We start from the raw sequence: 15,973 nt of genomic DNA, 5'->3' as shown, positions 1-15,973 counted from the left end.
GCAAAGATGTTACTGCCCCTCTCATTCACTTACTTTCGCTGTGCTTTTCGCTTACACACATGCGCGTGCATGCGCGGTGAAAAAGACACACACATGCTGACGAGCACATACAGTACTTCTTCTTTCTCTCTCTTCTTCTGCCAACTTCACACTGTCTCCTGTCTCTTCCCTTTTCTGTACCTTGCAAACACACACAGTCTTGAGTCAAATACCAGTTTTTTCCATGTTGGCTAATCTCATGCATCACCATTCTCACGTTTCCACTCGGTTTGATAGGTAGAGCACACACACATACACACACACACACACTTTTACCCACAAGCTATCCCTACAACACACACACACTGGTACACACCCTTTCTCCTCTCGCTTCGTTTCCCTCCCTCCCAGTTATGCACATTCTCTCTCTCTCACTCTCAGTCCTCATCTGCACCTCAGCAGTGTAACATGTCTCGTCGCAGCTACAGCACTGAGCAGTGAGCCGAGGCTGCCTTCTGTCTGTCTGACTGACCAAACGCAAAGAGAAAACAAAGAAGAGAAGCACAAGGAGGGAAACTCTAGCCTCTTCTCTCATCTTCGATGTCCAGCTACTTCCTCTGACAGGAGAGGAAAAGGAGGAAGAAAAGGTGGAGGAAAGGTGTGGGAAGATAGGTTCCACACTGTCCTGAATCAGTTTGTCACCTCAAGCAGCTGGAGGTGCAGAGGATGCAAGGGAAATCGGAGAAGCTCAGTAGTCTCACCCAGCTGCACATCCATTCATCAAAGCTGACCAAACTTTTTTTAAAAGAAGAGGAGGAGTTGCACTTTTGAGAGTGAAGCAAAAGAAGACTAAAAGCATCCCTCAAACCGGGTTACTTCAGTGTGCACGTGTTGTTGTCAATAACCCATGTGGCAGGAGGCTCTGTGGACCCGCGGACGCTACCTGCTGGAGAAGAACGATGGAGGTGAGGGTGCTGAGGGCCCGGATAGCCTGGGAGATGGGTGCCCCGGGTTCCAGGGGGAGGTGTGCGTGGAGGGTGAGAAGCCCCAGGACTGGCTGTACGAGTCTTACTACAGAATGAGCCAGCAGCATCCTCTGATCGTGTTCCTGCTGCTGATTGTCATGGGAACCTGCCTCGCACTGCTGGCTGTGTTCTTCGCTTCAGGACTGGTGAGTGCGAGTGTGTTTGTGTGTGTGTTACTGTCTATTGTGTGTGCCTGCAAAGATAATGATAAGAATAATTTTTAGAGGTGTGACTACATTAATCCACCCAGAATGTGTTAGAAGATGAATAGCATTTTCATAATATTATCAACTTATTCAGTTATTGTCACAGTTACATTGTGTTGCTCCACTGTTTAGAGAAATCACTTCTTCTGAGATTTTGGAATATATAGAAGGAGGTAAGTTGGTAGGTAAAGGAATAGTTGGATATTCAGGGAAATTCTCTTTGCTTATTTGCCTTCTTAGGAAGAGTTAGATGAGAATAATCATACCACTCTTCAATCTGTGCAGCCTTTTAAGCATAGCTTAGCTTTAGATTAGATTTAAGATTTAAAACAAGCAAACACAGCTCACCTGGCTTTCAAAGCTAAATTCAACTTCAAAGCGCATTTGTTTCTGTTATATCATATAGACTTTAATGCATTCAAAATTCTAATTGATATGTAAATATAATTATCATTTCAGAATTTTATTAGCTTTAGACTGAGCCAGGCTAGCATTTTCCCCCTGTTTCCAATCTTTACATTGAGCTGTGCTGACTGCAACTGTAGGGTAAGGTTACAGTAAGGTAAGGAAGCACTTTATTGATCTCTCAAGGGGGGAAATTCAGGTGCCACTGCAAGATAGTCAAAATTACATTAAAAAATCTAATGAAAAAACATTAGAACAAAATCAATCTAAAGTACAGATTTATAGAGCAAGTAATAGAGCAATAACTATAGTAATAAAACTAATGAAGCATAATGAAGTTTGGGTTTTTCCATGGAGACATCAAAATGGTCAGTGTTCCTATCTAACTTGCAGAAAAATACAGAATTAGTGCAGTTCCCTAGATGATCTTCTTACATTAGCTTCAATAAGCCGTGCATAAAGCATACACAGGTGACCCTTAGCAAAATATAGTGTTAGAAGACAAGGGAATAATTGTTGTGAATGAAATACCTTAAAACATTATAGCATATGACTTATTATTTTAATTTAAAACAGGCCTAGTTCAGTCTCTTGTCCTCCAACTTTGGACAGTCATTGCCTCATTCCACAGTTTTTGTAAAGAATCACATTGTTCAAAAAGGTTTTTCAGAATAAAGGCCACATGCGATTTGAGTGCTGTGGAATTTCCTGCCCATGTCATGGCAGCACCATAAAAGTTTTGCATGGCTGCAAGGTTTTTACAGTTTGCCAGTATTAAGTATCACATAGAGCCGTTGTTAGGACCACAAAAGAGTGTCCGAATAAAAGGAGAGTTTTGGTTTTAGCACGGGACTGAATGAGACAGAGACACCGATGTGAGCGTGCATCTGATTATGTGTGACAAAGTAAAAGGGAGTAAAGCGGTACTTTAAATCGCAGCGCTGGCTTTGCAGAGTGGATCAAGAGCGGGATGAGAGTTTAGTTTGCAGTTGTGTGGGTGTTGGTGCTTTTGTCGAGTGAAAAGTGTTGTTTTGGCCACAGACACTCAACAACAAACACAAGCTTTTGTTTCTCAAGTGCTGCTTTTGTGTTTTTATGAAATAGCCATACAAAAGGAAGCCCACACATCACTGTTTCAGAATGATTGTTTTGCTGCTCCATGTTCAGGACAAGCTGTAGACCTATGCATCTACGTGTGTATGTGTGTGTTTGTGTGTGTATGTGTGTGTGTACGTCATGCCCTCGTGAACTAGCACCTGGGGACTATCACTGAAGCCCTGTTACATTCAATTGAACTCCATAACATGAATCTCCACCCAAATCGATCGCTTTTATTTAAGACAAATCAATAGATCTTATTGCCTCAGGCAGTCGATATAATTCTCCAGGTTCTTGTTTTCCTCTGGGGATGTACACTTGTGTGTACATAGATTCAATTACAGTTTCCACCAATAATTTCCAATCCTTCACAATATCAATTGAAATGAATAATTTTTTCCCTGTTTGGTCCTATTAATTAGCAGACAGACCTGTCTACAGTTATGGAGCAGTTGTTCGGTGAGGCGTGGGTATTTATTACTGCTGGATGTAGAAGAATGGCAGGAATAAATAGAGACTGAGTCTGGAGGTGGGGGCCAAGCGAACGAGGGAGGGGAGGATGTTGTTGTAAGTGTTCTGGCTTTATCAGTGAGCCAGCAGAAACCCAACCACAGCAGCACTAATGCTCCCAAAATTACTGCATACTTTTATCTTTCCCCACAGATCAGGGCTGGAGTGGGAGAATGTGGTGTTTTTAAGATTTAGATTCCTCCACCCATACTATACCACGTGCGCATGTACGCGTGCCTGTGCTTGGGTTTGTTGGTATGAACATCTGTAAGCTGCATTGCATGTTTATGTTTGTGATTGCATGTGTGTGTTTGTGTTTATAGGACGTGTTTGTCGGACGAAGTCTCTCATTTCCTTCTTGTGCATATCTGATTTTCTTTTTTTAGAAAAATAATTATTCTTGTTGTTTCTTGCTCTCTTGAAGTTGTATTTATTGTATTTACACCATTATTTTCATTATATTTTAGTGACTGTTTACTTCAGTTGATTCCTCTACCAGTTTATGATAATTTACAACTCAGTTTTGTTCTTGGCATTTTAAGAATTTGCTGATATTTTATTTATAGCATACACTGATTTCATCTCGTTGACAGTTTGTTAGATGCAGGATGGTGAGAGGAGAGTGTTTTTTGTCATGATGGATCACCAGTCTGTTACTCAGGGGCACCAAGGTGAATGAATGAGGTGAAGTAAATGGTGTGACATCACTGACTGAGGTGTGGTCAGAGCTACAGCATCACCACAAAGCAGTGATGTTCGAACAGACATATAAAGTAAAATTTCTAGGAAGACGTCTGTTATGTTAGAACAATATAAGAAAATCTCATTAAAGAAATAAATTAACATATATTTTGGCACTGCACTTCCATAAGGCTGTGAGACAGAACCAGATACATTATAGGTCAGCAGAGACTAAGCACAGTTTTTTCTAAGACCCACGTGTCTGTTAAATGCCCTTGTTTTTCTAATTGATACACCCAGTGCAGATTTAGTGCTACAAATGTCATTTTGAAGACAAGATAACCCTCATGACATTGGTAAGGGTTATTTGTTGAACTGTAGAAACTGTAGACAATTAGTCCAAAACAACAGATGACATTTTACAGCTGCAGAAAATCCCAAGTCTTCCAAATTAAATGTCAAAGCTGTGACATGTTTGTGCTCTAGAACAACGTATACTGTTTCCTCGTCCTGTAAAGATTATATGCTTAGTAATGAGTGCGACTAACACCCTGTTAAAGTTAGCGAATCATTGTGGTTTGGGTTCAAATGACTACTGGGGCACAAGCGTTCACACATTAAAGGCACACACATAACAGTTGGAGAGCGGATTATGAAAATTATATAGATAGATGGAATGTAGAAATACGCCCTAAAACTTATGAAGGAATGATCGTGGTCATGCTGACTGTTGAAAAACTTATATATATTATAAGAACTATTGGATGTTAAAATATATGTCATAAATCTAGGCTAGTTTTCCTCTTTTCTGTGCTTTGGCAGTGCAGACAGTTTTGGGCTGCTTGTGGGTCATCTGTGAGAGTCCTACCGACCCCTATCAGGTCACAGATAGCCATTTGGTCATGCAAATGTAGAAAGCATAAATTGATCTTAAATTGCCTCTCATTTGCTGATTTGGTTGAGTATCCTTTTTAGGGTTCCAAAACAATTTTTCAAATTTCACAAAATTTTGTGTTGTTACTTGTTATTAAGCACTGATTAGCCCTTTAAGCTAAATTATGTCATATTTCCTTGAAATTCTAATTAATTCACAGTTATGGTTTCAAGAGGGCTTATATTTCCATCTTCTCATGCATGCTATTTGTCATTTGGCTGATGGGAATTTGTCCTCATATGAATGCATTTCAGACTGGCTGGACCCATTCAGCAGCAGAGTCCCGCTGCTGTGGCCTTTGGCTTGTTTTTTTGTCTGATTGTGAAATGATCATTTCTTCACCCTGTACTGATGAAGTCCTACCCTGGGGTGCTGGGATGAATGGATATACGATCACACAGCTGAAGTGACACAATCTCTCAAGATATTTTAAAAATAACTACAATAAATGACAAATGAAATGTTGTTTTCCAAGTGGACAAAGGACCTTTTGTCCTTTTTGGACAAAAGGAAGAAGTGGAATTATCAAACTTTTTGCTTTTCCCAGAAGAGCTATAATGCTACCTACTATGGGAAAGTATACTCGATTCTAAATGGTAATCATAACCAGACTGAGAGCAGATTTAATCAATCTGCCAAAACTACTTCATCATACAGAATAAATATTCAGTAAGCACCAAAACATGGTAAGTGCATACACTGTCATAACTTCAGCACACTCTCCTGTGCCATCTTTCCCCCTCTCCTCACTTTCTGACATAATGTATTTGGTGTGTCTGTCTCATTTTGCTGCTGAATAATTAGATGACTGCATCTCTCTGTCCCTTTCTGCTGCTGCTGTATGTCCCTGTTCCCCTGGTTTCCTACCAGTATAATAGCTGGATAAGCCAGACTGGGTTTAAAAAAGGATATAATTGTTCTGGGTGACAATGCAGTACATTACGGCAGGCAGGCAGGCACTGGCTCGCCCTCCCTCTATTTCATGTTGGGGAAATGGCTATAAAGGGTTTCAACAGGATTAGGTGGTCTATAATCAGAAGTGTTCAGAGTGCAGATGCTTTAATTTTTTTTTTACTACAAATAAGTAAAATCACTGAAGGCCTGAAAGAGCTGCTCCCCCCATCTCTAGCTTAAGTGTGCCTGCGTGTGTGTGAGCATACAGTTTGTCTAAATTGTGTTTTGATGCCGAGGGCAGTCACTGATGTCCACTCAGGTATCCCTGTGGTGTTTGTTTGCATTTGCAGTCTTGCTTACATCCTCATTGGGATTCAATCTGCGCTTGAGGCTGACTGTATAGTTGGCGTGGCGTCAGCAGTCGGATCCCGTGGGATCTCTTCACCAGACCCTGACTCATACTACCTCTGCTACATCACACTGCTACACTAACACACAGCAAAGCACTCTCCTCTTGGATTTTCACTGGCCAAATCACTTCTGCTAATTTCAACAAGCCACTGAAGCCAATAAACTGTCAAATCAGCCACAAATTCAAGGTTGAGTCTGTGACATCTTTTCATTCTGTTACATAAACGCTGCTCCAGGGAATTGCATGTTAAAAAAATCAAACACATTTGTATGCCCACACTCGTGTTCATTTTACTGTAAAATGGATGACATCTAATCACACAGTGGCTTGCTAATTTAACATTTGCAGCTTCTGGACCTGTCGGTGCAATCATGACTTTGGAATAACTTAAAATGGTTCATGTGGGTGTTGGCAAGGAGCAAGTCTGTAAATGTGTGCTCAGTGTGTGGAAGCGGTGTGTTTTCAGTCCTCTCTTTGAGACAAATGATGATGATCATGCTGCTGTTCCATAACTTACACATGCAAAAGAGGGCAAAAGGATTAATGGCAGTGATAGGACAAACCTATTGATAGAGTAGTGCCATAGCTTTATTTGTGTTCCCCAGTCACTAAACGATATAGCCTGATAACCTGAAATTGCCTGAGGTATTTCTACTCTACTCCATAATTTGCACTATGCCTAATTTTCTTGCATTTTTTCTGTTTCGACTAACTGTATGACATATCTAGACCTGCACAGGGTAATTAAGACAGGATAAAGTGAGTGACTGGGACACAATCACCTCACTTGGACAGTGTTTACAGCAGCCATCTGACATGGAGGGCTGGCAACATCATTAACAACCCAGTGCATCCTGGACACCACCTGTTTGTCCCTCCACTTTGTGGCAGAAGGTACAGATTAATTCACATACACACACAAACAGACATGGGAACAGTTTCTTTATACGAGGTGTATAGCTGCTCTAATCCCACCAGCAGTACACCGTACAAAGCACACTGTAGAATAATAACTGTGCTGCAGGAACCTTTTCTGTTACATGCATTTTACCCTGCCTGGACAAGAACACTGTTCTTTTACGCACCTTACCCATACACCTTATCTCCTGCAAATTGCTTATGAATGTTTATTTTAATGGTTATTTTATTAATATTTTTATTATATATGATTGTACTGTAACAGTCAAAGTTACACTTTATGTACCCGTGTACACTGTGCGAGTGAACATCACGATCAAGTAAGCCACACTATACCGCGTAACACCAGAAATGACAAATACTACCCTCAGTGTCAACTACACACAACTGTGAATGCAGTATTTCCCTTTAAACTAAGATTAGCAGAACAGTTGTGCAGCCCCAAACCTTTCCACCTAAACTACTTTAGTTTCTCTAGTCTCTCTAGTTTTTTCCACTCATTGACCTCTGGCTGTTCCTCTAAGATACCTTCTTCAACTCCAAACTAATACGTTATCCAGTTAACTCTAAACAAACATAAAGCATAAAAGCTGCTTTTTTTTATATCAAAATAATTCTAAAATTAGGAATTTTCAAAATGTAAATGGTCTGCAATTATATAGCGCTTTTCTACCTAACTGGTGCTCAAAGCTCTTTACACTGCATCTCATTCTCCCATTCACACACACACACTCACACACCAATGGCAGAGCTGCTATGCAGCTGATCTGACTCACTGGGGGCAACTTGGGGTTCAGTATCTTGCCCAAGGACGGTTTGGTATGTGACACGGCAGCCGATACTACTGATCCTATGATTGGCAGACAACTGCTCTAACTATTGAGCCACAACCACTCATGCAGTAATGTAATTTCAAATGATAAATTAAAGCTACTAAATACAACTTCAACTACCTCTAGAATGTACCAACATCTACTCTGCTCTGTCCAATCCACCCTGTCGACACTTGGCTGCCCTCAGCCACATACTGCCCAGTGCAAAAGAAATAACTGCAGAAGAGTGAGCTTCGCTTTCAGAAACAAACTTCTCTGCACTGGTATTCCAGACAGACAAAGACCTAGACAGACAACACGGTTGGAACAAAACTCTGAGCCTCAAAATTTGTGGTCTCTCTGCGTTGAGAACATTTCAGTGAACAATCTATCCGACCCATGTAGGTTTGGTGAGACTATTAGTGTAGAGACAGTGATTCTGTCTGATACAAAGTCCTTTTCTTGAAACAAATGAAATGTTCTGACAGCTGTGTGAAACCATTTGCACTTGAGTTTGGAAGTTCGGGGAACAAGAATCAGTTTCTTCACAAAAGGCAGATAATGGTACCAAGTCATGAAAAAGTCCTTGGAAGAAAAACTCCAGTCAGATGTCTCTTTTTAAAGACAACTGTCCTAAGATGGACAGGAAGCATATTTCTGTGCAAAATGAGGTGGGTAAGGAAGGTCTGGTCAGAGTCAAAGAGACAGAGATAGTGTGTATATGTGTGAGTGTGTTGACAGCTTCTAAATGCTGACTTTGACAGTGTGAGTGCAGAAGTGATGCTGTAGCACATTCTCTGGGCTCAGACTGTCTGCCGATCTGTGCACCGTCTGTTCATCTGTTTGTATGTGTGTTAGACTGAACCTCTACACTTATGAAGACCGAATGGCCTCAGTCCCTTAAGCACATTTTTGGTATTGTTCAAAAGACAGTTTACTGTATATTTAAAGCATATTGAGAACTCATCCTTGTTTTTCTAGTAGATCTTTCTTTAGTCCTCCTTGCTAACAGCGCAAGAAACAGCAGAAGTCTAGCATTAGTCCGTTTTTTTAGAGGTTTTAGAGTAACTAGATGTTTCACACTGTAATGGTAAGAATTGTATTCCATGGAGCATCCTCACTATATATGTGTGTGTCTGACCTATTGATTATGCAAACAGGGATGTACTGCAAATCTTCAACCTCTCCAATAAACCAGTTAATTCTGTCTGTCTCTCTATCCAGAAAACAGAGGACCACTTGACATTCCTGATCACGGTGCCCGCCGCTCTCTTCCTCTTCCTTTCCATCTTCATCCTCGTCTGCATTGAGTCGGTCTTCAAGCAGATGCTCCGCCTCTTCTCTCTTCTTATATGGGCCTGTCTGGTCACCATGGGTTACCTGTTCATGTTCTCAGGAGGGATACTCAGTCCATGGGACCAGGTAGATAAATGAGTGTTTGATTTATGTGTGTTTAAGATAAATTAAGACAAGATAAACCTTTATTCATTCAATTTGCTGTGTTACAGCACCAGAAAGAATAAATGCATGTGTTTAAAAGAAGACTTTGGTGAACATAGGCCTGATTACACCTACTATTTTTTTTTATAAAACAGCAGCCTGTATTGGTCAGTCTGGGTTAAATTGGAAGTCAGTTGTGATTGCTCAGGGAGCTCCACCCTCTTTAGTTTAGCTACACCATGTACTTTATAACAGTAATGGTGGAAGATGCATCACTTAAAATTCTTAAACTTAAACAACAGCTTCTTGATTTCAGAGCGTGGTAGATAAAAACAAGTTTCCCATTCCTACTAGGCAGTTGTCAGTCTCAGAAACCAAAATGACAGTCTGCTAATTTCCTCAGCTGTAGGTGCCGTGCTAATTGAGCTAAAGCTAGGTTCACAAATTGGTGGAAAAGACAGATTTTTTTAACATGAATGAATGCGACTGAATCTGCATGTTATCAAAAATTAGCAGCCTCTCCAGTTGAGTATCTGTGAATAATTTGCAGTCAAGGAGTAGTGTCTTTTCATTAAACAATATCAGTACATGCCGCTTTGGTTCAAATGATAAATAAAAAACTGGCTAAACGTAACCACACATAATGATTCTGAGTGACTGGCTGTTTGACACATGTGCTGTTTATGCATTCATTAGTGTGCTTGTGATTGTAAAAGTGTATCTGTGTGTGTACAATATGTTTACACATGTGTCCACCATCCGTTTAGGTGTCTTTATATGTGTATGTGTGATTGTGTGTGTGACTGTGTGTGCATGTGCGCAAGCACAATCACTGAATTAATTCCATGTGTGACAAGTGTTAATGAGGCCTGATGAGAGCTGGGGGTGAGCAGATCACCAGACAGACGCATTAGTTTTCAGTGCCAGACTCCTTCTCTCTCTGTCTCAGAAACCCTATTTTCTCATGCTAGCGCCCTGTCTCCCCCTATTCATCAAATCCCATTTTTCTCTCCCCAGCTTATCCACCTGCCTTCTCCTCGCCTGTTAAGACCCCCCTGCAGCTTACCCCACTATGCCCAAATTACCTCTCTCACTCCCTCCTCTGTGGTGGAGATATTTTTATCATCCCACCTGTGAGAGCATAATCATTCTGAATTATTAATTATGCTCTACCCCCATCTATCTATCTATCTATCTATCTATCTATCTATCTATCTATCTATCTATCTATCTATCTATCTGTCTGTCTATCTGTCTGTCTGTCTGTCTGTCTCTCTGTCTGTCTGTCTGTCTATCTACTAATACTTTTATTATTATTTTAATACAATCTGAATAGAACTAAAAGAAAGTAACTTGTAAGAAAGCAGAAAGCAGAGTCTCACTGTCAGTGGTTTGAATTGATTGTGATTACTGATAGAACAGCATGTCTAATGGGGCATACAGGGCTAATAACAGTGAAGGTCTGAAAAAGAGAGATATGGAGAAATTGGTGCTCTGCTCAGTCATTCACATTTGACCCCTCTACCGCTCCCTAAACAACAACACCCTCTTTCAGTCCACATATAGTCCAAGCTGTGCCTGCCACCATCCAGCTGCGTCAGTATAGACTTTATTCGATTTCGCCAAAGGTCACGGGTCTTTCCAGAAGGCAGATTGAACATGGTGGCCACACCTGGTACCCCTGAATCAAGACGCAGCTACACTGACCTGTGTATTAGTGTATTTGTGTGTGTGGTTGCACATACTTGCAAAAAAAAGAGGGTTTTCTCATCCAGAAATGCTGCTGAGATTCTTGCACTCATAAATGCAAAAGTGAGCAGAGAGCAAAAGATTTTTGATGTGTGTATTCAAGCATGCATATCTGTGCGTCTGGGTGTGTTCGAGTTCGGAGGCAAGTGAGCTGCTTTAGTACAGAATCACAGAGGAGGGTTGTGTGCTCAGAACAACGGAAAGAGGGAAAAAGTAATTGAAGAAGCTGAAGTGAGATGATGACAGCAGCTCCCATCTTAAGGTTTTTGAGGGTGTTTTAGGACTCAGACAGGAGTGCTGTGTAGATGGATTGTGTCTGGCTGCCTGCCTGCGTGGTCGACAGAAGCAGGTGACGCACCTGACATTAGTCTGCCAACGCCAATTCCCACAGCCAAACTGTCCTCTGTCCTTGTTTTGCATTGTTTTTTCAGAGGTGGGAGTTCAGGGTGAGGAGTCGAAGGTTGCAAAGTGGCAACATTTAGGACCTTCAAAACACCACATCTGCTCCGACGTCAGCATCCTTCCCTATGTTGGTTCCCTTAGCAACAGAAAGTCTGAGCCTACACAAAACATTTCGCTCTCTTCTCTGTGTTCAGGTCATCTTTTAGAAGGAACTCGGTCAAACAAACAATTACTGCCATCCACTGTTCTCATGTTTTTTGCTTGATGTAACATGTTAATTGTTAATGGTAATCACATCTTTTTACTACATCAAAAAAGTCACTGTAAATACAGTTCATAACAGTGATGTGATAAACACACCATAAACACAGAGTGGCATGTGAAGAATTTAAAACAAAAAATTTGTGCGAAAAATAGGACAGTTTCTGTTAAATTTTGTGTCACTGACATGATAACTGAGGCACTGATTCAGTTTGTTTTAAAGGAAAATGATTTATACCAAGCTGTCACTCTCAGTGGATTCCTGTTTGCAGACCGACTCTCTGAACCTAAAAGACACAGGAAATAAACAGACAGGCAGGAAGGTCAAAGTCCATCTAGTGTCCCAGTTGAAACCGTGACCCCTTCGTGCTGGCGACAAGACAGAGACCATAACAGGAAGGGGTGGACTGACAGCAAGGGAAGTGGACAGGGACGAAACAGGAGATTAAGGCAAGAGGTATCAATGAACAACACAGTAGGAAACACACATGTATCTATGTGCAACACGCAAGAACATTCACGCACACACACGTCCACAGCCAGAGCAAATGTGGGGTTGGAGAATGAGAACAGTAAACATGCAGGAAGTTCCATGTAAATATTTTCCACTGCAACAACTGTATTCCCACGTGTAAGAAGAAATTTGAGCAGTTTCTTTTCTTATACTTTAGAATTGTTGTGATGCTCGGATGTGCTGTATTTGCATCCTAGACACTTTTTCATATTGTTTTGTTTTATGTAAAACTAAGGGAGCAGCCCACTCGTCTCTAATAATTCATCATAGGACCAGCAGTTTAACATTGGATCATTTCATGAGGAAGAGTGGGCAGCCGACTCAACTCACTGTATTCTGAATGTAGACAATAAGGGGAGATAAATCTCTTGTGGGATTTGATCTCAGGCATTTTTGTGATCTAAATGTGGGCACTGCTGTGTGTTGGGTTTTTTTTTAGCATTACTGCTGTGCCTCTATGACCAAGCATGACCTCTGCTGCTAAATTAGGTAATGTCAGGCAGTATCCTGCATTTACTGCCCACTGTGCTTGCAGTTCTGTAAATCAGAAGAATAGCTGAAGCTTGACAGTTTGAAAGTTCTTTGCCTGCATATTTTTCTCAAGGACTACTTGAGAAAATAAACTAAATTATTTAATGCTTATGCTTACCTGAACCTATACGTAGTTCAGAAAGGGTACTAAGATGGGGGAAAAACAGCCAGAGTTAACAGATGTGACCCTTTAACTGCTGATAGTTCATTGTTTCCTATTTCCAGGTGTCCTTCTTCCTTTTCATTGTGTTTGTCGTCTACACTATGCTGCCTTTCTCCATGAGAGGGGCAATTTTTGCCAGTGCCATCACCTGCTTCTCACACACGGTCACTCTCAGCATCTGTCTGGCCAACACCGTCACTGAACTGGAGCCCCTGGTCTGGCAGGTAAGGAAAAAACTCTCCAACCTTACAATTTGGAACATATGCTGGAGGTTAAAGACATATTTACATCTAGAAATTAACACAACATTCTGCTGTAGGTGTAGACTAGGTCATTGTGCTAGGAGCTTCCTCTTTTGGTATTTTAGATGTCTCAAATGAACTAACAGCTGCACCACAGGGTTAGTTTTCCAGCACTAAATTGGTAAGGTTTTTCTCATGCATGATTAAAAACGATGAGGTGCAGCATTTCAATAAGGTCTGGGTTGTAAAACATTGAACCTGCTTTGTATCATTGTGACACAGCACATTCAGAAAATCCTCCTGAGTCAAATAAACTGCCCCTTAATGTACTCACTGAACACATCTTAAAGCGCTGGCTCTAACTGAATGGACTCTTGATACAGTAGCACAAGGAATGTCTCCCCACAAAAGAGAGACCCTATAATGCTAGAGCTTCCTTTAACACAGCAAACAACCAACGTCACAGACCAGTTTGATCAAAATAAAATGTGTATATTCCACTTGTGTGTACATCTGTATGACTCTGTAATCAGCCATCAAAGTAAACACTGATAACACTGTAATCATGATAGTCTCACTCTTTCTCTCGTACACAGTGGAAAAGCACACCAACAATAAAATGTGCTCCAAGACGCTCATTGCCCTTGGATACAGCCCTAAGGACAACGTATTGTTATGCAAGGCCACATTTTAAAGAGCTTGAGGTTGACATAGTGCAGTCGAAGTGTGTGCTTTGGCCTGGTTTTATGAGGTAATATTATAGACATAAGTGGTTAGAGGTAGATAATGGGTAAATGAAATATACAGACAGACCTAGAACATGCACTGTGTCACCTTTTTGCTTTATTTTAATTTGCTTTTCTTTTTGTTTGTGTGTATCTGTGTGCATGTGTTGTATGTGGCAGATCTTAGCCAATGTGATCATCTTCACCTGTGGTAACCTGGCCGGAGCGTACCACAAGCATCTGATGGACCTGGCTCTCAAACAGACCTATCAAGACACCTGCAACTGTATCAAGTCACCCATTAAACTAGAGTTTGAGAAGTACCAACAGGTACATATTCACACTCACAACATGTATATTTACACTCACTGGACATTTGAGATCCACTGAGAATGAAATCTACTGATGAAATCTACCTTGATGATGCTCTAAAATATCCCTTAGCACCACCACGAAATTGGCATTATCATGTGTCTCAACTCCTGTTGGAGTGATTGCTGTGAAACCAGATATTCATGTTCACCTCATGACTGAGTGTATTCAGTTTGTTGATTCCTTGACTTTTATATCACTGTGATCAGGTACATTTTTTTCTAATAAAATACCTTTAAAACTAATGACATTTCCATCAGCATCAGCCGAACGTTGTGGTCAGTCCTAATTTACATAAACTGAGGTAGTCAATACTATATGGTGAAAGTTGTATCTACTACACATCAGTATGTTCAACATACAGACATCAGTATTTACAGTAGATGAACTAACTTCACAGAGCTGCTGGCATGGCTGCAGATTGCTCCCCTCCCCCACAGACTCCTTATAGTTTTTGTTGCACTAGGAATGAGGGTAATTCTGTTGCATTGCATTATCTGTGTAAGATCAACTCTCAGATTGATAGATCTAATACCTCACTCAGACTAACTCATACAATCCTCAATAAGAGCCAAGGAGGCCTGTAAACTTGTACTGTTATATTGCCAAAGTATGTCACTTGTCAGTTTTGTCAGGAATGAGGAGGAGATAGTGGTCGGTCATGTCTAAACAGGCATTATGCGGTGACATTTGCGTGACATTAGCGTCTTTGCCCTGACATTAGCCATTCTCCATGACCAGGGAAAGGCCACATGAAATTATACATTAATAGGTAGTAGCTCAGAATCAATTAGCCATGATAATTTATTTGGAATTGTAAAGTCAAAAGTATTCCCCTACTAATAGTAAAATAGTTGTTCAATGTACAGTATGTTCTTGCATAAAAAGTATCATTTCCCCTTCAGATGAAAATGTTATTATACAATTAGTTGTTTTTTCAATTATTGGGCATGTTATTTACGCAGTGTATTCTACTGGTGTTCATAGAAATGAAAATATTTCTGTTCATCTAATCTATTTTCTTCTGAGCTTAGCTATTAAATATATTCCTTCTACAAATCAGTGAATAGTTTGCTAAATGTATTTAAAGAGCAGAACACATTTACCTTAAGCATGAATCTTCTGTCTGTTAGAAATGTTCACTGGCATATGTTCCTCTGCTCAGGCACCATTTTGTGTGTGTGTGTGTGTGTGTTTGTTTGTTTTAGAATGTGTGAGGATTTGTGCAAATGCCAGTGCATAACTAAATACCACCAAATCTCATTCATTAGTTGAATACAGATCACTTTAGTTCATCAAACACATGATTATTAAAGCCACATCTATTTAGGCTATTATACTCCCTGTGCAAGTCCATAGCAGAGTGTTCATATCGCTTCTGTGCTGAATAAGTAAATACGTGCGGGTGGTGTTTCTATTTTTAGCGTACCCACCCTACACACACACATACACACACCCCACCCCCAAACCCATCTCTCTACTTAATTTGCTGCTGTGTTTTAGGAAATGAGCCCGTGGTGTGTGAACAATGTAATGACCCTCTCTGCTGTGAGCTGCATTTATGAGTCACACCCCCTCAGGCAGCTTTTCACTCTCTTTAACATACACACACACACACACACGCACAGGCACACACACAGGCACACATACCAAAATCACCAAATGTGCATGGTGCTAAATTAAAACAAAACTCCATAACT

General features: G+C 40.7%; 1 protein-coding gene across 5 annotated transcripts in view; it reads left to right on the top strand.

Moving 5' to 3' along the window:
* Nucleotides 1–405: 405 nt before the first annotated feature.
* adcy2b (adenylate cyclase 2b (brain)) overlaps nt 406–15,973 on the top strand; it is a 42,668-nt gene continuing 27,100 nt past the window's right edge. For 2 of the 5 annotated variants that reach the window (XM_026349281.1, XM_026349280.1), the window contains exons 1-4: nt 407–1,150; nt 9,099–9,296; nt 12,997–13,158; nt 14,082–14,231. In XM_026349281.1, coding sequence (XP_026205066.1) covers nt 887–1,150; nt 9,099–9,296; nt 12,997–13,158; nt 14,082–14,231 — 774 coding nt within the window. In that variant the 5' untranslated portion in view covers nt 407–886. Of the gene's footprint in view, nt 1,151–9,098; nt 9,297–11,543; nt 12,184–12,996; nt 13,159–14,081; nt 14,232–15,973 lie in introns of those variants that run through there. The other 3 variants (XM_026349282.1, XM_026349283.1, XM_026349284.1) reach the window with 3 other exon arrangements.

Source organism: Anabas testudineus, chromosome 11 (genome assembly GCF_900324465.2).
Source record: "Anabas testudineus chromosome 11, fAnaTes1.2, whole genome shotgun sequence".
Lineage (NCBI taxonomy): Eukaryota > Metazoa > Chordata > Actinopteri > Anabantiformes > Anabantidae > Anabas > Anabas testudineus.
The sequence above is the reverse complement of the archived record's forward strand: the minus strand, read 5'-3'. Positions and strand labels throughout refer to the sequence as shown.